At 49.3% G+C, this 23,713-nt stretch overlaps 1 protein-coding gene across 1 annotated transcript; it reads left to right on the top strand.

Moving 5' to 3' along the window:
* Nucleotides 1-18,401, top strand: PWP2 (PWP2 small subunit processome component). Its single transcript, XM_044303463.1, has 21 exons — nt 1-82; nt 7,822-7,934; nt 10,734-10,828; nt 10,911-11,010; nt 11,082-11,225; nt 11,296-11,431; nt 11,505-11,695; nt 11,785-11,928; nt 12,035-12,105; nt 12,177-12,313; nt 12,386-12,534; nt 12,608-12,755; nt 12,866-13,016; nt 13,217-13,397; nt 13,468-13,615; nt 15,557-15,659; nt 15,745-15,810; nt 16,869-17,087; nt 17,166-17,316; nt 17,425-17,499; nt 17,802-18,401. The coding sequence occupies exons 1-21, from the start codon at nt 65-67 to the stop codon at nt 17,953-17,955; spliced, it is 2,694 nt and encodes an 897-aa protein (XP_044159398.1). The 5' UTR covers nt 1-64; the 3' UTR covers nt 17,956-18,401.
* The last annotated feature ends 5,312 nt before the right edge of the window (nt 18,402-23,713 follow it).

Here is a 23,713-nt window from a genome sequence, read left to right as displayed (position 1 = left end):
GTGACGTCAATGAGCGGAAGTAACGGGAGACACGTGAGTCACATGTGAGAACTGAGCCGGGAAGATGAAGTATTCCTACAAGGTAAGAGCGGCGAGAAAGTATGTGGAACCCCCCATATATATATATAAGCTCCGCACTCCCCCATATATATATATATATAAGCTCCGCACTCCCCCCATATATATATATAAGCTCCGCACTCCCCCCATATATATATATAAGCACCGCACTCCCCCCCATATATATATATAAGCACCGCACTCCCCCCCATATATATATATAAGCTCCGCACTCCCCCCATATATATATATAAGCTCCGCACTCCCCCCATATATATATAAGCTCCGCACTCCCCCCATATATATATAAGCTCCGCACTCCCCCCATATATATATATATATAAGCTCCGCACTCCCCCCATATATATATATATAAGCACCGCACTCCCCCCATATATATATAAGCACCGCACTCCCCCCCATATATATATAAGCTCCGCACTCCCCCCATATATATATATAAGCACCGCACTCCCCCCCTATATATATAAGCACCGCACTCCCCCCATATATATATAAGCTCCGCACTCCCCCCATATATATATATATAAGCTCCGCACTCCCCCCATATATATATATATATAAGCACCGCACTCCCCCCATATATATATATATATAAGCACCGCACTCCCCCCATATATATATATAAGCTCCGCACTCCCCCCATATATATATATATAAGCACCGCACTCCCCCCATATATATATAAGCACCGCACTCCCCCCATATATATATAAGCTCCGCACTCCCCCCATATATATATATAAGCTCCGCACTCCCCCCATATATATATATAAGCACCGCACTCCCCCATATATATAAATAAGCACCGCACTCCCCCCATATATATATAAGCACCGCACTCCCCCCATATATATATAAGCTCCGCACTCCCCCCATATATATATATAAGCTCCGCACTCCCCCCATATATATATATATATTAAGCACCGCACTCCCCCATATATATATATATATATAAGCAACCGCACTCCCCCCATATATATATATATAAGCTCCGCACTCCCCCCATATATATATATATAAGCTCCGCACTCCCCCATATATATATATATATAAGCACCGCACTCCCCCATATATATATATATATATATATATATAATATAAGCTCCGTCACTCCCCCCATATATATATATAAGCTCCGCACTCCCCCCCATATAATTATATATATATATATATATATAAGCTCCGCACCTACCCCCCATAATATATATATATATATATATAAGCTCCGCACTCCCCCATATATATATAAGCACCGCACTCCCCCCATATAATATAAAGCAAACCGCACTCCCCCCATATATATATAATATATAAGCACCGCAGCTCCCCCCATATATATATATAAGCACCGCACTCCCCCCATATATATATATAAGCACCGCACTCCCCCCATATATATATAAGCACCGCACTCCCCCATATATATATAAGCACCGCACTCCCCCCATATATATATATAAGCTCCGCACTCCCCCCATATATATATAGCTCCGCACTCCCCCCATATATATATATAAGCTCCGCACTCCCCCCATATATATATAAGCTCCGCACTCCCCCCATATATATATATAAGCTCCGCACTCCCCCCATTATATATATATATAAGCTCCGCACTCCCCCCATATATATATAAGCTCCGCACTCCCCCCATATATATATATAAGCACCGCACTCCCCCCATATATATAATAAGCACCGCACTCCCCCCATATATATATATAAGCATTGCACTCCCCCCATATATATATATATATATATATATATATATATGAGCAACCGCACTCCCCCCATATATATATATAAGCACCGCACTCCCCCCATATATAATTATATAAGCACCGCACTCCCCCCATATATATATATATATATATATATATATAAGCACCGCACTCCCCCATATATATATAAGCACCGCACTCTCCTCCATATATATATATATAAGCACCGCACTCCCCCATATATATATATATAAGCACCGCACCTCCCCCCAATATATATATATATATATATATATATATAAGCACCGCACTCCCCCCATATATATATATATATATATATATATAAGCACCGCACTCCCCCCATATATATATATATAAGCACCGCACTCCCCCCATATATATATATATATATATAAGCACCGCACTCCCCCCATATATATATATAAGCACCGCACTCCCCCCATATATATATATATATAAGCACCGTCACTCACCCCCATATATATATATATAAGCACCGCACTCCCCCATATTATATATATATATAAGCTCCGCACTCCCCCCATATATATATATGATCCGCACTCCCCCCATATATATATATATATATAAGCACCGCACTCCCCCCATATATATATATATATATATATATATATAAGCTCCGCACGTCCCCCCAATATATATATATATATAAGCACCGCACTCCCCCATATATATATATATAATAAGCACACCGCACCCCCCCATATATATATATATATATAAGCACCGCACTCCCCCCATATATATATATATATATATAAGCTCCGCACTCCCCCATATATATATATAAGCACCGCACTCCCCCCATATATATATATATAAGCACCGCACTCCCCCATATATATATATATATATATATATATATAAGCCACCGCACTCCCCCCATATATATATATATATATATAAGCACCGCACTCCCCCCATATATATAAATATATATAAGCACCGCACTCCCCCATATATATATATAAGCACCGCACTCCCCCATATATATATATATAAGCACCGCACTACCCTATATATATATATATATATAGCACCGCACTCCCCCCATATATATATATAGCTCCGCACTCCCCCCATATATATATATGATCCGCACTCCCCCCATATATATATATAAGCACCGCACTCCCCCTATATATATATATATATATATATATATATATATATAAGCACCGCACCCCCCCATATATATATATATATATATATAGCACCGCACCCCCCCATATATAATATATATATATATATATAATATATATACATAAGCACCGCACCCCCCCATATATATATAAGCACCGCACTCCCCCCATATATATATATATAAGCACCGCCTCCCCCCATATATATATATATATATATATAAGCACCGCACTCCCCCCATATATATATATATATATATATATATATATATAAGCACCGCACTACCCCATATACTATATATATATAAGCACCGCACTCCCCCATATATATATATAAGCACCGCACTCCCCCTATATATATATATATATATATATATATAAGCACCGCACTCCCCCATATATATATATAAGCACCGCACTCCCCATATATATATAAGCACCGCACTCCCCCCATATATATATATATATAAGCACCGCACTCCCCCATATATAATATATATATATAAGCACCGCACTCCCCCATATATATATAAGCACCGCACTCCCCCCATATATATAAGCACCGCACTCCCCCCATATATATATATAAGCAACCGCACTCCCCCCCATATATATATATAAGCACCGCACTCCCCCCATATATATATAAGCACCGCACTCCCCCCTTATATATAAGCACCGCACTCCCCCCATATATATATATATAAGCACCGCACTCCCCCCATATATAAGCACCGCACTCCCCCCATATATATATATAAGCACCGCACTCCCCCCATATATATATATATATATAAGCACCGCACTCCCCCCCATATATATATAATATATATATATATAAGCACCGCACTCCCCCCATATATATATAAGCACGCACTCCCCTATATATATATATATGCACCGCACTCCCCCCATATATATATATAAGCACCGCACTCCCCCCATATATATATATATAAGCACCGCACTCCCCCATATATATATATATAAGCACCGCACTCCCCCCATATATATATATATAAGCAGCACTCCCCCCATATATATATAAGCACGCACTCCCCCCATATATATATATAAGCACCGCACTCCCCCCATATATATATATATAGCACCGCACTCCCCCCATATATATATATATAAGCACCGCACTCCCCCATATATATATATATAAGCTCCGCACTCCCCCCATATATATATATAAGCTCCGCACTCCCCCCATATATATATATAGCTCCGCACTCCCCCCATATATATATAAGCACCGCACTCCCCCCATATATATATAAGCACCGCACTCCCCCATATAATATATATAAGCACCGCACTCCCCCATAATATATATATATATAAGCACCGCACTCCCCCCATAATATATATAAGCACCGCACTCCCCCCATATATATATATATATATAAGCACCGCACTCCCCCCATATATATATAAGCACCGCACTCCCCCATATATATATATATATACCGCACTCCCCCCCATATATATATATTATATACACCGCACTCCCCCATATATATATAAGCACCGCACTCCCCCATATATATATATATAAAGCCCGCACTCCCCCCATATATATATATAAGCACCGCACTCCCCCCATATATATATATAATATATAAGCACCGCACTACCTCCCCCCATATATAATAAGCACCGCACTCCCCCATATATATATATATATGCACCGCACTCCCCCCATATATATATATATATAAGCACCGCACTCCCCCCATAATATATAAGCACCGCACTCCCCCATATATATATATATATAAGCACCGCACTCCCCCCATATATATATAAGCACCGCACTCCCCCCATATATATATATATATATATATAAGCACCGCACTCCCCCCATATATTATAAGCACCGCACTCCCCCCTATATATATATAAGCACCGCACTCCCCCATATATATATATAAGCACCGCACTCCCCCCTATATATATATATTATATAAGCACCGCACTCCCCCCCATATATATATATATATATATAAGCTCCGCACTCCCCCATATATATATATAAGCACCGCACTCCCCCCATATATATATATATAAGCACCGCACTCCCCCATATATATATATATATATAAGCACCGCACTCCCCCCTATATATATTATATAATATATAAGCACCGCACTCCCCCCTATATATAAATATATATAAGCACCGCACTCCCCCATATATATATATATAAGCACCGCACTCCCCCATATATATAAGCACCGCACTACCCTATATAATATTATATATATAAGCACCGCACTCCCCCCATATATATATATAAGCACCGCACTCCCCCCATATATATATATAGCACCGCACTCCCCCCATATATATATATATATATATATAAGCACCGCACTCCCCCCATATATATATATATATATATATATATATAAGCACCGCACCCCCCCATATATATATATATATATATATATATAAGCACCGCACCCCCCCCTATATATATATATATTATATATATATATATATAAGCACCGCACCCCCCCATATATATATATATATATATATATATTATATATATACATAAGCACCGCACCCCCCCATATATATATATATATATATATATATAAGCACCGCACCCCCCATATATATATAAGCACCGCACTCCCCCCATATATATCTATAAGCACCGCACTCCCCCCATATATATATATATATATATATATATAAGCACCGCACTCCCCCCATATATATATATATATATATATATATATATATATATATAAGCACCGCACTCCCCCATATATATATATATATAAGCACCGCACACTCCCCCATATATATATATAAGCACGCACTCCCCCCATATATATATATATATATATATATATATAAGCACCGCACTCCCCCATATATATATAAGCACCGCACTCCCCCCATATATATATATATATAAGCACCGCACTCCCCCCATATATATATATATATATAAGCACCGCACTCCCCCATATATATATATATATACTCCATATATATATAGCACCGCACTCCCCCATATTATATATAAGCAACCGCACTCCCCCCATATATATATAAGCACCGCACTCCCCCATATATATATAAGCAACCGCACTCCCCCATATATATATACGCACCGCACTCCCCCATATATATATATAAGCACCGCACTCCCCCCATATATATATATAAGCACCGCACTCCCCCCATATATATATATAAGCACCGCACTCCCCCCATATATATATATATAAGCACCGCACTCCCCCCATATATATATATATAAGCACCGCACTCCCCCCATATATATATATAAGCACCGCACTCCCCCCTTATATATATAAGCACCGCACTCCCCCCTATATATATATAAGCACCGCACTCCCCCATCATATATATAAGCACCGCACTCCCCCCATATATATATATAAGCACCGCACTCCCCCCATATATATATATATATAAGCACCGCACTCCCCCCCATATATATATATATATATATAAGCACCGCACTCCCCCCATATATATATAAGCACCGCACTCCCCTATATATATATATATATATATATGCAACCGCACTCCCCCCATATATATATATAAGCCACCGCACTCCCCCCTATATATATATAAGCACCGCACTCCCCCCATATTATAAGCACCGCACTCCCCCCCATATTATATAATCATATAAGCACCGCACTCCCCCCATATATATATAAGCACCGCAACTCCCCCCCCATATATTATATAAGCACCGCACTCACCCCATATATATATAAGCACCGCACTCCCCCCATATATATATATATAAGCTCCGCACTCCCCCCATATATATATATAAGCTCCGCACTCCCCCCATATATATATAAGCTCCGCACTTCCCCCCATATATATATAAGCACCGCACTCCCCCATATATATATAAGCACCGCACTCCCCCCATATATATATATATAATATATAAAAGCACCGCACTCCCCCCCATATATATATATATATATATATATATAAGCACCGCACTCCCCCCATATATATATAAGCACCGCACTCCCCCATATATATATATATATATGCACCGCACTCCCCCCATATATATATATATATATATATATATATATGCACCGCACTCCCCCCATATATATATATATATATAGAGAAGAAAATTGATGGCGGCACTGGAAAAAGCAAAGTGGGTGCTAGGTCCAGGGGTGTAGCGGCTTACCCCGTCTGATGCAGATGAAGAAACGGACAGCACTCCAAGTAAAAATCAATGATCTTTTATTCACCCATGTGGGTAGCAGCAACGTTTCGGCTCAAGCACCGCACTCCCCCCATATATATATATATATAAGCACCGCACTCCCCATATATATATATAAGCACCGCACTCCCCCCATATATATATATATAAGCACCGCACTCCCCCCATATATATATATATAAGCACCGCACTCCCCCCCATATATATATATATATATATATATAAGCACCGCACTCCCCCCATATATATATAAGCACCGCACTCCCCCATATATATATATATATATATGCACCGCACTCCCCCATATATATATATATATATATATATATATATATATATATATATATATATAAGCACCGCACTCCCCCCATATATATATATATATATAAGCACCGCACTCCCCCCATATATATATATATAAGCACCGCACTCCCCCCATATATATATATATATAAGCACCGCATTATGGGCGACCCTTGGGGGGGGGGGGGGGTATATTGTGATGCTGATTGGCTGGCTTATAAGCCCCTCCTCTGATCCGATGACCTCTGTGACTTCTTCCCTCAGTTCAGTAACCTCCTGGGCACCTTCTATCGCCGTGGGAACCTGACCTTCACCCCAGACGGGAACTCGCTGATCAGTCCTGTGGGAAATCGGCTCAGCGTCTTCCACCTGAAGAAGTGAGCGCTCTGTGGGGGCGGGACCATCCCTGGAGATGAATGAGTAATGTCTGGGGATCACATCATGCCTGATCTGTGCGGATGTATAATGTCTGGGGATCACGTCATGTCTGATCTGTGTGGATGTATAATGTCTGGGGATCATCACCTAATGCCTGATCTGTGTGGATGTATAATGTCTGGGGATCATCACCTAATGCCTGATCTGTGTGGATGTATAATGTCTGGGGATCGCCTCATGTCTGATCTGTGTGGATTTATAATGTCTGGGGATCGCCTTGTCATGCCTGATCTGTGTGGATGTATAATGTCTGGGGATCATCACCTAATGCCTGATCTGTGTGGATGTATAATGTCTGGGGATCGCCTCATGTCTGATCTGTGTGGATGTATAATGTCTGGGGATCGCCTTGTCATGTCTGATCTGTGTGGATGTATAATGTCTGGGGATCGCCTTGTCATGTCTGATCTGTGTGGATGTATAATGTCTGGGGATCATCACCTCATGCCTGATCTGTGCGGATGTATAATGTCTGGGGATCATCACCTCATGCCTGATCTGTCGGGATGTATAATGTCTGGGGATCGTCACCTCATGCCTGATCTGTGGGGATGTATAATGTCTGGGGATCGTCACCTCATGCCTGATCTGTGGGGATGTATAATGTCTGGGGATCGTCACCTCATGCCTGATCTGTGGGGATGTATAATCTCTGGGGATCGTCACCTCATGCCTGATCTGTGTGGATGTATAATCTCTGGGGATCGTCACCTCATGCCTGATCTGTGTGGATGTATAATCTCTGGGGATCGTCACCTCATGCCTGATCTGTGTGGATGTATAATCTCTGGGGATCTTCACCTCATGCCTGATCTGTGTGGATGTATAATCTCTGGGGATCGTCACCTCATGCCTGATCTGTGTGGATGTATAATCTCTGGGGATCGTCACCTCATGCCTGATCTGTGGGGATGTATAATGTCTGGGGATCGTCACCTCATGCCTGATCTGTGGGGATGTATAATGTCTGGGGATCGTCACCTCATGCCTGATCTGTGGGGATGTATAATGTCTGGGGATCGTCACCTCATGCCTGATCTGTGGGGATGTATAATCTCTGGGGATCGTCACCTCATGCCTGATCTGTGGGGATGTATAATCTCTGGGGATCGTCACCTCATGCCTGATCTGTGGGGATGTATAATCTCTGGGGATCGTCACCTCATGCCTGATCTGTGTGGATGTATAATCTCTGGGGATCGTCACCTCATGCCTGATCTGTGGGGATGTATAATCTCTGGGGATCGTCACCTCATGCCTGATCTGTGTGGATGTATAATGTCTGGGGATCGTCACCTCATGCCTGATCTGTGTGGATGTATAATGTCTGGGGATCGTCACCTCATGCCTGATCTGTGTGGATGTATAATCTCTGGGGATCGTCACCTCATGCCTGATCTGTGTGGATGTATAATGTCTGGGGATCGTCACCTCATGCCTGATCTGTGTGGATGTATAATGTCTGGGGATCGCCTTGTCATGTCTGATCTGTGTGGATGTATAATGTCTGGGGATCGTCACTTCATGCCTGATCTGTGTGGATGTATAATGTCTGGGGATCGTCACCTCATGCCTGATCTGTGTGGATGTATAATGTCTGGGGATCGTCACCTCATGCCTGATCTGTGTGGATGTATAATGTCTGGGGATCGTCACCTCATGCCTGATTTGTGTGGATGTATAATGTCTGGGGATCGCCTTGTCATGTCTGATCTGTGTGGATGTATAATGTCTGGGGATCGCCTTGTCGTGTCTGATCTGCGTGGATGTATAATGTCTGGGGATCGCCTTGTCGTGTCTGATCTGCGTGGATGTATAATGTCTGGGGATCGCCTTGTCGTGTCTGATCTGCGTGGATGTATAATGTCTGGGGATCGCCTTGTCGTGTCTGATCTGCGTGGATGTATAATGTCTGGGGATCGCCTTGTCGTGTCTGATCTGCGTGGATGTATAATGTCTGGGGATCGCCTTGTCGTGTCTGATCTGCGTGGATGTATAATGTCTGGGGATCGCCTTGTCGTGTCTGATCTGCGTGGATGTATAATGTCTGGGGATCGCCTTGTCGTGTCTGATCTGCGTGGATGTATAATGTCTGGGGATCGCCTTGTCATGTCTGATCTGCGTGGATGTATAATGTCTGGGGATCGCCTTGTCATGTCTGATCTGCGTGGATGTATAATGTCTGGGGATCGCCTTGTCATGTCTGATCTGCGTGGATGTATAATGTCTGGGGATCGCCTTGTCATGTCTGATCTGCGTGGATGTATAATGTCTGGGGATCGCCTTGTCATGTCTGATCTGCGTGGATGTATAATGTCTGGGGATCGCCTTGTCATGTCTGATCTGCGTGGATGTATAATGTCTGGGGATCGCCTTGTCATGTCTGATCTGCGTGGATGTATAATGTCTGGGGATCGCCTTGTCATGTCTGATCTGCGTGGATGTATAATGTCTGGGGATCGCCTTGTCATGTCTGATCTGCGTGGATGTATAATGTCTGGGGATCGCCTTGTCATGTCTGATCTGCGTGGATGTATGATGTCTGGGGATCGCCTTGTCATGTCTGATCTGCGTGGATGTATGATGTCTGGGGATCGCCTTGTCATGTCTGATCTGCGTGGATGTATAATGTCTGGGGATCGCCTTGTCATGTCTGATCTGCGTGGATGTATAATGTCTGGGGATGCACACTGGGCAGACATAACGAGTTGATGGTGACTGCGTATCTTTGTCCTCAGTAATCGTGCGGAGACCCTGCCAGTAGCGACACGGTGTAACATCACGTGTGTGGCCTTGTCTCCAGACGGCTCCCTAGGGATCCTGGTTGATGAAGGTGAGAGGGGGGCTCTGTCGTGGGGGGCGGGGCACTCTGGTGGGTCGGCGGGGCCCCCGTGTGACATCTGCTCTCTTCACAGAGGGGTCCGCGCTTCTTATCAGCCTGGTCACAAAGTCGGTCCTCAATCACTTCAACTTCCAGCAGCCGGTGCACGCTGTCAGCTTCTCCCCAGATGGCCGGTGAGTGTCCTGTGTTACAGGGGTCCCGGGGCCCGACCTGCCCGATGTCTGACCCGTCTTCTCTCCTGCAGGCGGTTCGTGGTGTGTAAGGGCTCGGTGGCGCTCCTGTACCACGCTCCGGGGAGGAGACGCGACTTTAACGCCTTTGTGTTGGATAAGTCCTTCTATGGTCCGTATGATGAGACGACCTGCATCGACTGGACGGATGACTCCAGGTAGGTGTCATGGCGGCGTGGGGGGCCCCATCCGCTGCGTCCTACCTCTGATGATCTGCTTCTTCTCCAGGTGTTTTGCTGTCGGCAGTAAGGACATGACCACCTGGGTGTTCGGAGCGGAGCGCTGGCAGAACCTCATCTACTACTGTCTTGGGGGCCACAAGGACGTCATTGTGTCCTGCTTCTTCCAGGAGGACAGTCTGGATGTGAGTGGTGAGGGAGGCAGTAGGGGGCAGCAGCCCACCATCCACATCCCCCGCTCACCGCTCTCTCCTGCAGCTCTACAGTATCAGTGCTGACGCCGCGCTGTGCGTGTGGGAGTGTGACACCGAGCTCGCCCAGCTCCGGCCCCGAGAGCCCAAGAAGAGGCCCCAGCAGGAAGAGGAGGAGCCAGGTGAGGAAATCCGTGGCTCAGCCAATCCCAGCGCAGAGGAGAAGAGCATTAGGGTTCGCTACAAGAGGACTGCCAAGTAAGTCTCTCTGGGTGTCAGCGCCCCCCTGTACTGGGGGGCCCGGTGTCCTGCACTCCGGGCCCCTCCGACCTCTGCTCTCTCTCCAGACATTTCTTCAATAAGGAAGGAGACTTCACTGCGCTGACTGCCGCCGCCTTCCACAAGAAGCTGAACATCCTGGTGAGCGGCTTCTCCTCGGGAGCCTTCCATATCCACGAGCTGCCAGAGCTGAGCCTGATCCACTCCCTTAGGTGACTGCCCCCCCCCCCCCTATAACCTTCTGTACCCTCCCCCCGCTTATTTGGGGCACGTTGTGTATGTTCTCGGGCCCCAGTGGTGACGCTGCTTCCTCTCTAGTATTTCAGATCAGAGCATCTCCTCCATCACTATAAACCGCACAGGGGATTGGATCGCGTTTGGTAGCAGCGGTAAGTACAGCTCGGCCCCTCCCCTGCGCGGTGTGCGCCCCCCGGTGGGTAACGGTTGTGTTCTCCGGCAGGTCTGGGTCAGTTGCTGGTGTGGGAATGGCAGAGCGAGTCCTATATCCTGAAGCAGCAGGGACACTTCAACAACATGGTGGCGCTGTGTTACTCCCCTGATGGCCAGCACGTCGTCACCGGCGGAGATGACGGCAAGGTAGGGGGCGGAGCCTGGCGGGCGTGTTATTGTGAATGTTAATTGCGCTGACCATGCGCCTCCCCTCCGCAGGTGAAGGTTTGGGACACGAGCAGCGGCTTCTGCTTTGTGACGTTCACCGACCACACGAGCAGCGTCACGGCGGTCACAGTCACTGGTAACGGACAGGTGGTGCTCAGCGCCTCCCTGGATGGCACCGCCAGAGCCTACAGCCTGATGAGGTGGGTGGAGAGACGCACGTGGCCCCCGCTGCCAGCGGCGGTCACATCATGGGGCTCCCTGCTCTCATTCCAGGTACCGTAACTTCAGGACGTTCACCTCCCCCCGGCCCGCCCAGTTCTCCTGCCTGGCGGTGGACGGCAGCGGCGACATCGTGTGCGCCGGAGCGCAGGACTCCTACGAGGTCTATGTGTGGAGCATGCAGACCGGGAGGCTCCTGGATGTGAGTGATACTACATGGAGGAATGTACTACACCTCCCAACATCCACCCCCTCCCCCATCACAAATCTGAGCTCTGGCCCAGGTGATCAGGATCCGTCTGTCACCCTTAGGTGTTGGCCGGACACGAGGCCCCAATCAGCAGCGTGGCGTTTAACCCCTGGAAGGCTGTTCTGGCCACTGCCTCTTGGGACCGGACAGTCAGACTGTGGCACATGACGGACAGCTGGAGGACCACAGAGACCCTGAGCCTGACGGCAGAGGGTAAGTGGCTGATGGGGGTGTGCACGTCTCCAGGCTCATCAGTGAGGGCACAGGAGGCGGAGCCACCGCACTAGATTCAATGGCAGTCTCCTCCCACCGCGTCAAACATGGTGGAGGCGGAGCTAGCTCTATGTGACAGGAGGACGCTCAGATCAGACCTGACATGGAGTAACACTCCCATCCTCCTGTCTCTACCTCAGGTCTGGTGGTGACTTTCCGCCCGGATGGCGGTGAACTGGCGGTGGCCTCTCTGGATGGGCAGATCACCATGTGGGACCCGGAGAAGGGGATTCAGACGGGATCCATCGAGGGGAGACACGACCTGCAGCTAGGACGTAAGGAGACGGATAAAGTCACCGCCAAGCACTCCTCCAAGGGGAAGTGAGTAAAGCCCCGCCCCCGGGCCATGGCGGCACGCCCCGCCGCCTCCTGACCTCTGTCTCTTCCTCAGGGCCTTCACCGCTCTGTGTTACTCAGCGGACGGGAACGCCCTCCTCGCCGCCGGCGCCGCACGCTTTGTGTGTATTTACCACGTCCGAGAGCAGCTGCTGGCCAAGAAGTTTGAGATCTCCTGTAATCATTCTCTGGACGCCATGGAGGTGAGGGCGACGGGAGGCGAAGGGTTAATGTGCGGGGCCAGCGCCTCTCACTGCTGCCCCTCCACATGTCGCACTCTCCACCCTCCTCTGCTGTCTCTTCTTCAACATCCCGCCCTCTCCGTTACCGTCTTTTCCCCTTGCCTTTCTCTTCTCACTCTTTCCCCATCTCTTATTTGCCGTCTCTCTCTCTCACCGTCTCTCTCTTTCTCTTGCCGTCTCTCTCACCCTCTCCCATTGCCTCGGCCTCTCTCACGTTCTCTTTTGCTGCTTTGGCCTCTCTCTAGCTTCATCAGCTTCATTCGCTCTCGCCCCCCTCGCGCTCTCTCTGTCGCCCCCCTCGCGCTCTCTCTGTCGCCCCCCTCGCGCTCTCTCTGTCGCCCCCCTCGCGCTCTCTCTGTCGCCCCCCTCGCGCTCTCTCTGTCGCCCCCCTCGCGCTCTCTCTGTCGCCCCCCTCGCGCTCTCTCTGTCGCCCCCCTCGCGCTCTCTCTGTCGCCCCCCTCGCGCTCTCTCTGTCGCCCCCCTCGCGCTCTCTCTGTCGCACCCCCTCGCGCTCTCTCTGTCGCCCCCCTCGCGCTCTCTCTGTCGCCCCCCTCGCGCTCTCTCTGTCGCCCCCCTCGCGCTCTCTGTCGCCCCCCTCGCGCTCTCTCTGTCGCCCCCCTCGCGCTCTCTCTGTCGCCCCCCTCGCGCTCTCTCTGTCGCCCCCCTCGCGCTCTCTCTGTCGCCCCCCTCGCGCTCTCTCTGTCGCCCCCCTCGCGCTCTCTCTGTCGCCCCCCTCGCGCTCTCTCTGTCGCCCCCCTCGCGCTCTCTCTGTCGCCCCCCTCGCGCTCTCTCTGTCGCCCCCCTCGCGCTCTCTCTGTCGCCCCCCTCGCGCTCTCTCTGTCGCCCCCCTCGCGCTCTCTCTGTCGCCCCCTCGCGCTCTCTCTGTCGCCCCCCTCGCGCTCTCTCTGTCGCCCCCCCTCGCGCTCTCTCTGTCGCCCCCCTCGCGCTCTCTCTGTCGCCCCCCTCGCGCTCTCTCTGTCGCCCCCCTCGCGCTCTCTCTGTCGCCCCCCTCGCGCTCTCTCTGTCGCCCCCCTCGCGCTCTCTCTGTCGCCCCCCTCGCGCTCTCTCTGTCGCCCCCCTCGCGCTCTCTCTGTCGCCCCCTCGCGCTCTCTCTGTCGCCCCCCTCGCGCCTCTCTGTCGCCCCCTCGCGCTCTCTCTGTCGCCCCCCTCGCGCTCTCTCTGTCGCCCCCTCGCGCTCTCTCTGTCGCCCCCCTCGCGCTCTCTCTGTCGCCCCCCTCGCGCTCTCTCTGTCGCCCCCCTCGCGCTCTCTCTGTCGCCCCCCCTCGCGCTCTCTGTCTCTGTCGCCCCCCCTCGCGCTCTCTGTCTCTGTCGCCCCCCCTCGCGCTCTCTGTCTCTGTCGCCCCCCCTCGCGCTCTCTGTCTCTGTCGCCCCCCCTCGCGCTCTCTGTCTCGGTCGCCACCCTCGCGCTCTCCTGTCTCGGTCGCCCCCCTCGCGCTCTCTGTCTCGGTCGCCCCCCCTCGCGCTCTCTGTCTCGGTCGCCCCCCCTCGCGCTCTCTGTCTCTGTCGCCCCCCCTCGCGCTCTCTGTCTCGGTCGCCCCCCCTCGCGCTCTCTGTCTCTGTCGCTCGCGCTCTCTGTCGCCCCCCCTCGCGCTCTCTGTCTCTGTCGCCCCCCCTCGCGCTCTGTCTCTGTCGCCCCCCCCTCGCGCTCTCTGTCTCTGTCGCCCCCCCCCTCGCGCTCTGTCTCTGTCGCCCCCCCCTCGCGCTCTCTGTCTCTGTCGCCCCCCCTCGCGCTCTCTGTCTCGGTCGCCCCCCCTCGCGCTCTCTGTCTCGGTCGCCCCCCCTCGCGCTCTCTGTCTCGGTCGCCCCCCCCTCGTGCCCTCTGTCTCTCCCCCGCCCCCCCCCCGATCGCTCTCTCACGCCCTTTCTCGGCCTCTCCATTAGGAGTTTCTGGATCGGCGTAAGATGACACAGTTCGGGAGTCTCGCCTTGGTTGATGAGGGCGCTGGGGAGGACGTTACGTTGAGTCTTCCTGGAGTCCGTAAAGGTAGAGTCGTCTTTCTAGAAGGATTCCGCTTGTTATCTGTTCGGTCGTCTCTTTTACTGGGAGGTTCACTGGTGATGTTTTTCAGGTGACATGAGCTCCCGGCACTTCAAGCCCGAAATCCGTGTGACATCGCTACGCTTTTCTCCAACCGGTGAGTGACAAGTGGCCTGACTGCCAATGGAGGGACTCTGAGCGGTTAGTATACAGTGTGACTGGGGACAGTGTAGGTGGGGAGTATACAGTGTGACTGGGGACAGTGTAGGAGGGGAGGATACAGTGTGACTGGGGACAGTGTAGGGGGGGGGGGATACAGTGTGACTGGGGACAGTGTAGGGGGGGGGGATACAGTGTGACTGGGGACAGTTGTAGGGGGGGGGGATACAGTGTGACTGGGGACAGTGTAGGGGGGGGGATACAGTGTGACTGGGGACAGTGTAGGAGGGGAGGATACAGTGTGACTGGGGACAGTGTAGGAGGGGAGGATACAGTGTGACTGGGGACAGTGTAGGAGGGGAGGATACAGTGTGACTGGGGACAGTGTAGGAGGGGAGGATACAGTGTGACTGGGGACAGTGTAGGAGGGGAGGATACAGTGTGACTGGGGACAGTGTAGGAGGGGAGGATACAGTGTGACTGGGGACAGTGTAGGAGGGGAGGATACAGTGTGACTGGGGACAGTGTAGGAGGGGAGGATACAGTGTGACTGGGGACAGTGTAGGAGGGGAGGATACAGTGTGACTGGGGACAGTGTAGGAGGGGAGGATACAGTGTGACTGGGGACAGTGTAGGAGGGGAGGATACAGTGTGACTGGGGACAGTGTAGGAGGGGAGGATACAGTGTGACTGGGGACAGTGTAGGAGGGGAGGATACAGTGTGACTGGGGACAGTGTAGGAGGGGAGGATACAGTGTGACTGGGGACAGTGTAGGAGGGGAGGATACAGTGTGACTGGGGACAGTGTAGGGGGGGAGGATACAGTGTGACTGGGGACAGTGTAGGGGGGGAGGATACAGTGTGACTGGGGACAGTGTAGGGGGGGAGGATACAGTGTGACTGGGGACAGTGTAGGGGGGGAGAATACAGTGTGACTGGGGACAGTGTAGGGGGGGAGGATACAGTGTGACTGGGGACAGTGTAGGCGGTGAGTATAGGTTGCGGCCCTGCTCCTGTGGTGGTCACCTATTACATCTTGTCTTTCCTGGTTGTCAGGGCGCAGTTGGGCCGCCACCTCCACAGAGGGCCTCCTCATCTACTCCCTCGACTCCAGTTCAGTGTTTGACCCCTTCCAGCTGGATGAAGAGGTGACAGCTGGCAGTGTACATCGGACGCTACGGAAGGGCGAGTGGACCCGGGCTCTTGTGATGGCCATGAGATTAAATGAGGAGCAGCTTCTTCAGGAGGTGCTGGAGAGCGTGCCCCACACGGACGGTGAGTACCCTACTCATGGTGGCTTTAGTTACGTGTCCTGGTGGCTGCTCGCTGTGATATGTGGTCTGTCTTCTGCAGTCAAGGTTCTCTGCTCCTCCCTCCCGGAGCTGTACGTGGAGCGCCTGCTACTCTTCCTGGCCCCTCGAATTGAGACTTCGCGCCACCTGCAGTTCTATCTGATCTGGGCCCATGAACTGTTGATGCAGCACGGCCAGAAGCTGAAGACTCGGTGAGCGGCTGTGTCCATATATGTGGACATCACTCTGATCCCATAGTACTGGGCTATAGGTCAGTCGGGAATATCTGGATATTGATCCTCTTTCCTCCATGTCCACAGATCATTGTCCTTAATGCCGGCCATTCACTCCCTGCAGAAGAGTATTCAGAGTCACTTCTCAGACCTCTCAAAGCTGTAAGTATAAGAAGCTTCCTCGCCCTTCTGATCTTTCAGAGTCCTCTGCCTGGATTCCTCGCTTATCATTTAGAGCCTGATCCTCTGCCTGGATCCTTTTCTTCTGTTAGATCCCACTTCTCTGTCCTGATCCTTCTCTTCTCTGTTAGATCCCACTTCTCTGTCCGGATCCTTCTCTACTGTTAGATCTGAGTCATCCATCCTGATTCTTCTTCTCTCACACGACATCCCTTCCCCCAGCCTATGAATGTTCAAGATTATTTGAGTTTCCCTTCCTTAATGCTGATATTTCTGTTTTTCAGTTGTGATTGGAATCGGTTCAACATGCGATTTGCCGTTTGCTTGTCTAAGCAGCGAGGACTGAAGCGCACAGCTGCAGAGCGTGACAGTGACATGGACTCTGAGGTGGAGTCAATGAGCGATGGTACCGGAGAAGTGGAGGCCGATGACGCATAATCGTGGTCGATTAGATGTTGAATTATTCACTTCTCCATGCTGTACACCTGATAGGAGTGAGGACTCTGTGGTCTGATCTCCAGCACGTTTCTCCTTGTGAGGACTTGATGGTCTGGCCTCCAGGATGTTTCTCATTGTGTGGACTTTATGGTCTGGCCTCCAGGATGTTTTTCATTGTGAGGACTTTATGGTCTGGCCTCCAGGATGTTTTTCATTGTGAGGACTTTATGGTCTGGCCTCCAGGATGTTTCTCCTTGTGAGGACTTGATGGTCTGATCTCCAGCATGTTTCTCATTGTGAGGACCCTGGTTGGCCTCCAGCACAAGATGATGTGGCTTGTTTGTGCCTTATAGGAACCCGTGTACATAGATTTGTATAGACGGCATCTTTACAGCTGACGTGTCTGGTATAAAGAATAAAAAACATTTTCTGTTATTTTCTAAAAACCTGTCGCTCTTCCCTTACGGCAAAGGCAGCAATAACCATGGACTGTTCATGGAGTTGTTGTCCTAATGACAGTCTGTGAAGGATCACTATAGGGACCACTGTCTGGGCTGTGAGGGGGGGGGGAGAGAGGTATACTGTATCTGCGCTGCCATCGGACTCAAGGAAAGCAGAATTACAGATGAGGTAAGAGAATATTTGACTTATCTTCCTCTGACCGTGCAGAGAGGATCAATCTTCCAGGACTGCCCCAAACCCTGGAGCATCCAGCCTGAAATGTTTGGCAGACATAGAGGAAGGTGTCCACGATCTCCTGACCGCTGATGAGCCAGGCAGGAGCTTTAGTTGGTACCGCACACTATGTAAGGCGCCATAATCTCTGCTCCCTGGCGTTTTCCTGGTGATTGGACTGACATTTCTTTTGCAGTTTTTTTATCATTTCTAGATCTCTGTGTTCACACAGGGTAATGGCCCCCCTCAGATCCCAGCTTCATTCCAGGTAAGTTACACCATCGGAGACTGGCTGGCCATCCCTGGTTCCGCTGCCTCTTCACTTCTCTGTGCTTTCAGGTCTCTGGGAATCTTTTAATATATATATATATATAGAGCTCCAGAGTGAATTCGGATATGAGGAACATCCATCAAGAAGAGTTTTTTTGTTTTAGTTTTTTTCCCCCTGAAACTGTTTTTATGCCTTTTTTGAAAGTAAGGGTCCATTCACACGTCCGCAAAATGGATCCGCATCCGTTCCGCAATTTTGCGGAATGGGTGCAGACCCATTCATTTTCAATGGGGCCGGAATGTGCTGTCCGCATCCACATTTGCGGGTCCGCACTTCCGCATCCGTGCTTCCGTTTCCGCAAAAAAAATAGAACATGTCCTATTCTTGTCCGCAATTGCGGACAAGAACAGGCATATTCTATTAGTGCCGGCGATGTGCGGTCCGCAAAATGCGGAACGCACATTGCCGCTTTCCGTGTTTTGCGGATCCGTGGCTCCGTGTATCCGCAAAACACATTGCGGACATGTGAATGGAGCCTTAAACAGAATAACAGTATCGCCAGGTTTAGAGTGGAGCACCGCAGAGCGTATGGAGGATGACGGACATCAGCAAGAAAATCAGACCGTAGGAAAACACTGAGATTGTAGGGAGAGGACTGGTAAATCAGCTCATGTGCACCTCACTGACCCTATCTATACCACGAGGATTCACTGTGAATCATAAACCTTAATAAATCCATGCCAGCGGGTCGCCCACCACCTCCCCGGGCGTGGCCCCAATGCCGCCTGTGTGATTATCCTCATCAATGATGAGCAGTTCACATGGGGAAAATCCAACAGGGATGAGAGAGTTGTATAAGGAACAACGTGAGGACTGTAGACAGTATCCACCCAGACCACAGTGGTCATATGGGCAGTCCCCAGGGAATTGGGGAACTGAGGACATCACAGCTACGGGACACCTTAGAGGAAGAAGAAATAAGTCTAAACCAGATAGAAAACGGTCAGCGTAAAGTGGCCGATCTCACCCCACACACTTATCTGACCTGCGCAGGGTAGGCATCAACAAATCTCTGAGACCATCTGCATCACTGAGTGCAGGTGTATCGCACAGATCCCCAGTTAGTGCCTTGAAAAAGTCTTCACACCCCTTGAACTTTTCCATGTTACGCCCACAGTCCTAAATGTATTTTATGGGATCGATCAACACAAAGTGCAAGTCTGTCTGAGGTTAGAAGATGAGACGAGGTTTTCACAATGTCTAATAAATATCTGGACAGCGTTGGGTGCGTTAGTATTCAGCCCCCCCCCTGTACTCTGATCCCCTAAATAACATCCAGTGTAACTAATCTCCTCCAGAAGTAACCCATTAGTACATTGAGTCCACCTGTGCTGGGGTGTTTTGGACACCGGTGTCTGAAATTCAGAGTGCCATAAAGTGGACCAGGTGGTTCCAGTGCTATCTTGGCGTGGTGGGTCTGCAGTAACTGTGTATCTCTACGGTGAGAGGAATACTTGGTGGCAGTAGATAACTTGGGCAATATTTTTATCAGTGCAGGTTTTTTCCTTCATTATGGATGAAGAAAGAAGGTCTGAAAGTGTGGATGTTGAGATCCTGCCACCGGTATTGAGTCCTATTCTCGGTCCTTAGAGGGTCTAGGCTGTTCCTTAGATTTGGGTGTGTTCCTTTTTTCTTAGACGGTGCCTAAGAAGGTGGCGGCAAAGAAAAAGAACAATGAATGCCCTATCTGCAAGTGCCCGCTGTCGTCTTCTTACGCTAAAAAGCTCTGTCAGCAGTGCATTGAGAAGATGGTGGCTGAGGAGACTCCAAGTCTTTTGAAAGACCTTAAGTCTATTATGTCTGAAGTTAAAAATTCCCTGAAAAGTAGGAAGAGAAGAAGAACGGTGAGGCAGGAGTCTGACGTGGAATCGGAAGATATCGATTCTCTCTCCGGGGATGAGGACTCTAATGATTCCTTTTCTTCTGAAGATAACACAAGAGAAGGAAAGTTCCTATTTCCAGCGGAAGATACGGACAAATTGTTAAAGGTTATCCGATCTACCTTGGAGTTGGAAGATACCAGAGAGGATAGATCTGTAGAGGATGTCGTGTTTGAGGGACTTAGGGAAAGAAAGTGTAGGTGTTTCCCTGTCCATAGGTCTATTTCAGCGGTGATGGAAAAAGAATGGAAAAAAACGGATAAAAAAACGCTCATTTCTAAGACCTTTAAACGGAAGTACCCCTTTGAGTAAGAGGCGTCTACATCTTGGGACAAGGCCCCGAAACTGGATGTAGCCATTTCCAAGATTTCTAAAAGATCCTCGCTGCCCTTTGAGGACATGGGATTCTTAAAGGACCCTTTAGATAAAAGAATAGATTCCTCCCTTAAGAATGCGTGGGCATCTTCTGCGGCTGCTTTCAGGCCTAGCATAGCTGCCACTGTAGTTGCGAGGTCTATGTCACTGTGGTTGGAGAGGCTAGAGGGGCAAATTAGGGATAAATGCCCTAGAGAGCAGTTATTAGCTTCTATAACGACCTTCCAGAAAGCCGCGGACTTCATTGCGGATGCCGCGGTGGACACGGTGAGGCTGGAAGCAAGAGCCGCATCCCTTTCCAATTCTGCGCGACGTGCTTTGTGGCTTAAGAATTGGGGGGAGATATGCCGTCCAAGCTGAGGTTATGTAGCATCCCCTGTGATGGCCAGTTTCTTTTCGGGTCTGAACTTGACTCCTTACTCGAGAAAGCGGCAGATAGAAAAAGTTTCCCCAGGAATCTTTTACTCAATTCAAGCAATATAAACGGCCCTTTCGGAACCCGACAAGATTCCAAAATAAGAAGCAGACGGGGGACAGAGAGCAGGGAGCAAGGCCTAGATCAGGAAGTAAGGGCTTTTTGTTTAGATCGGCCACAGCTCGTGCGGGAAAATAAGGAAAGCAATGACGCCATGATCCCAGTAGGAGGAAGATTAAAGTTCTTTCTTCCGGCTTGGGAAAAGATGGCAGGGAAATGGTTGATGGGTCTTCTGCGGGAGGGTTTAAGATTGGAGTTCTTGAGTTGCCCCGCAGAAAGATTTGTGATTTCGAGGTTTTCTCTCATCATGCTGCAGGAAATAAAAAAACTGATAAACAAAAAGTTGTTAATTCCTGTCCCAGAGTCAGAGCTAGGGAAGGGTTTCTATTCCACCCTGTTTTTAGTGAAGAAACCAGATGGGTCGTACCGGACTATAATAAACCTCAGATATCTGAACAAATTCCTGAAAGCCAGAAAATTCAAGATGGAAACCATCAGGTCAGCGATATATCTTTTGTCTCCAGGCTGTCATATGGCGGTTCTGGATTTAAAAGATGCTTACCATCATATTCCGATTCATCCAGATCACCAGAGATTCCTCCGGGTGGCTGTAAGAACCGAGGTGGGTCTTCTTCACTATCAGTTCCAGGCACTTCCCTTTGGCCTCTCCATGGCACCTCGGATGTTTACCAAGGTAGTGGCAGAGATGGCTTCCTTCATCAGAAGGGAGAACATCACGTTTTTACCTTACCTGGACGACTTTCTGGTGGTGGCCCAGTCTCAGGAGGAATGTGCCAGGTCTCTGAATCGGGTTATGGAGGTTCTTCAGTCTCTGGGGTGGCTGTTGAATATCCAAAAGTCCAGGTTGGAGCAGTCAACGAGCCAGGTTTTTCTGGGTCTGGTTTTAAATTCCAGGCTGGAAAGAACTTTCCTCACAGAAGAGAAGTTAGCCGGGGTTCAGGGAGTAGTTCAGAGGGTTCAGTCAGGACAGACCCTGTCTATAAGGAAAGCTATGTCCCTGTTAGGAGTTCTAACTTCCTGCATGCCAGCGGTCCAGTGGGCACAACGACATTCCCGCCAGTTACAGGGAGAGATCTTGACTGCCACAAGACGGGCAGGGACATCCCTGGTGTCAGTTATAAAATTATCAGACGTGACTCATCCCTAGATTGGTGGAAGGAAGTGGAGAATCTGAACCAGGGACTTCCCTGGTCCTTTCCGGAACCGGTGGTTGTTACTACGGACGCCAGCCCCTGGGGTTGGGGGGCTCACGTGGAGGATCAGATCTTTCAGGGAGAGTGGTCCCAGGGTCAGAGACTGTTTTCGTCAAATCGAAAGGAGCTGAGGGCTGTTTTGCTGGCCTTGAGAGCAGTTCTTCCTATGATCCAGAACAGACATGTGAGAGTGATGTCCGACAATCGGACAGTGGTCTCCTATCTCAATCGTCAGGGAGGAACCAGGTCAGATTCTTTACTGAAGGAGACGAGATGGATTTTCGAGGAGATAGAAGGGAGAGTGCTTCATCTCTCGGCCATTCATATCAGAGGGGTCGAGAATTCTCGAGCGGACTTTGAGTCGCCACAGATTACGTCAGGGAGAGTGGTCTCTAAATCCAGAGATTTTCTCCCAGATAGTAAGATTATGGGGTTTGCCTTCAGTAGACATGTTCGCCACAAGAGAGAACAGAAAGGTACAGAATTTTTTCTCCCTCAGTCCAGAGGAGTGCCCATCTGGGGTGGACGCCTTCCTCCAGAGATGGGACTTTCCGCTAGGTTATGCCTTTCCCCCGCTTCAGTTGATTCCGCTAGTAATAAGGAAGATCAGGTACGAAGGGGCAAGGGTAATTCTGATAGCCCCCTTCTGGCCGAAGAGGGCGTGGTTTTCCCTGTTGAGAGCAATGTCAGTTTCGGATCCGTGGATCCTGCCAGGAATTCCAGACCTATTATCTCAGGGTCCAGTGTTCCACCCAGAAGTAGAGTCTCTACATCTTTCGGCATGGAATTTGAGAGGTAATTTTTAGCT

The sequence above is a fragment of the Bufo gargarizans genome, chromosome 8 (genome assembly GCF_014858855.1).
Source record: "Bufo gargarizans isolate SCDJY-AF-19 chromosome 8, ASM1485885v1, whole genome shotgun sequence".
In the NCBI taxonomy this organism is placed as follows: domain Eukaryota; kingdom Metazoa; phylum Chordata; class Amphibia; order Anura; family Bufonidae; genus Bufo; species Bufo gargarizans.
The sequence above is the reverse complement of the archived record's forward strand: the minus strand, read 5'-3'. Positions and strand labels throughout refer to the sequence as shown.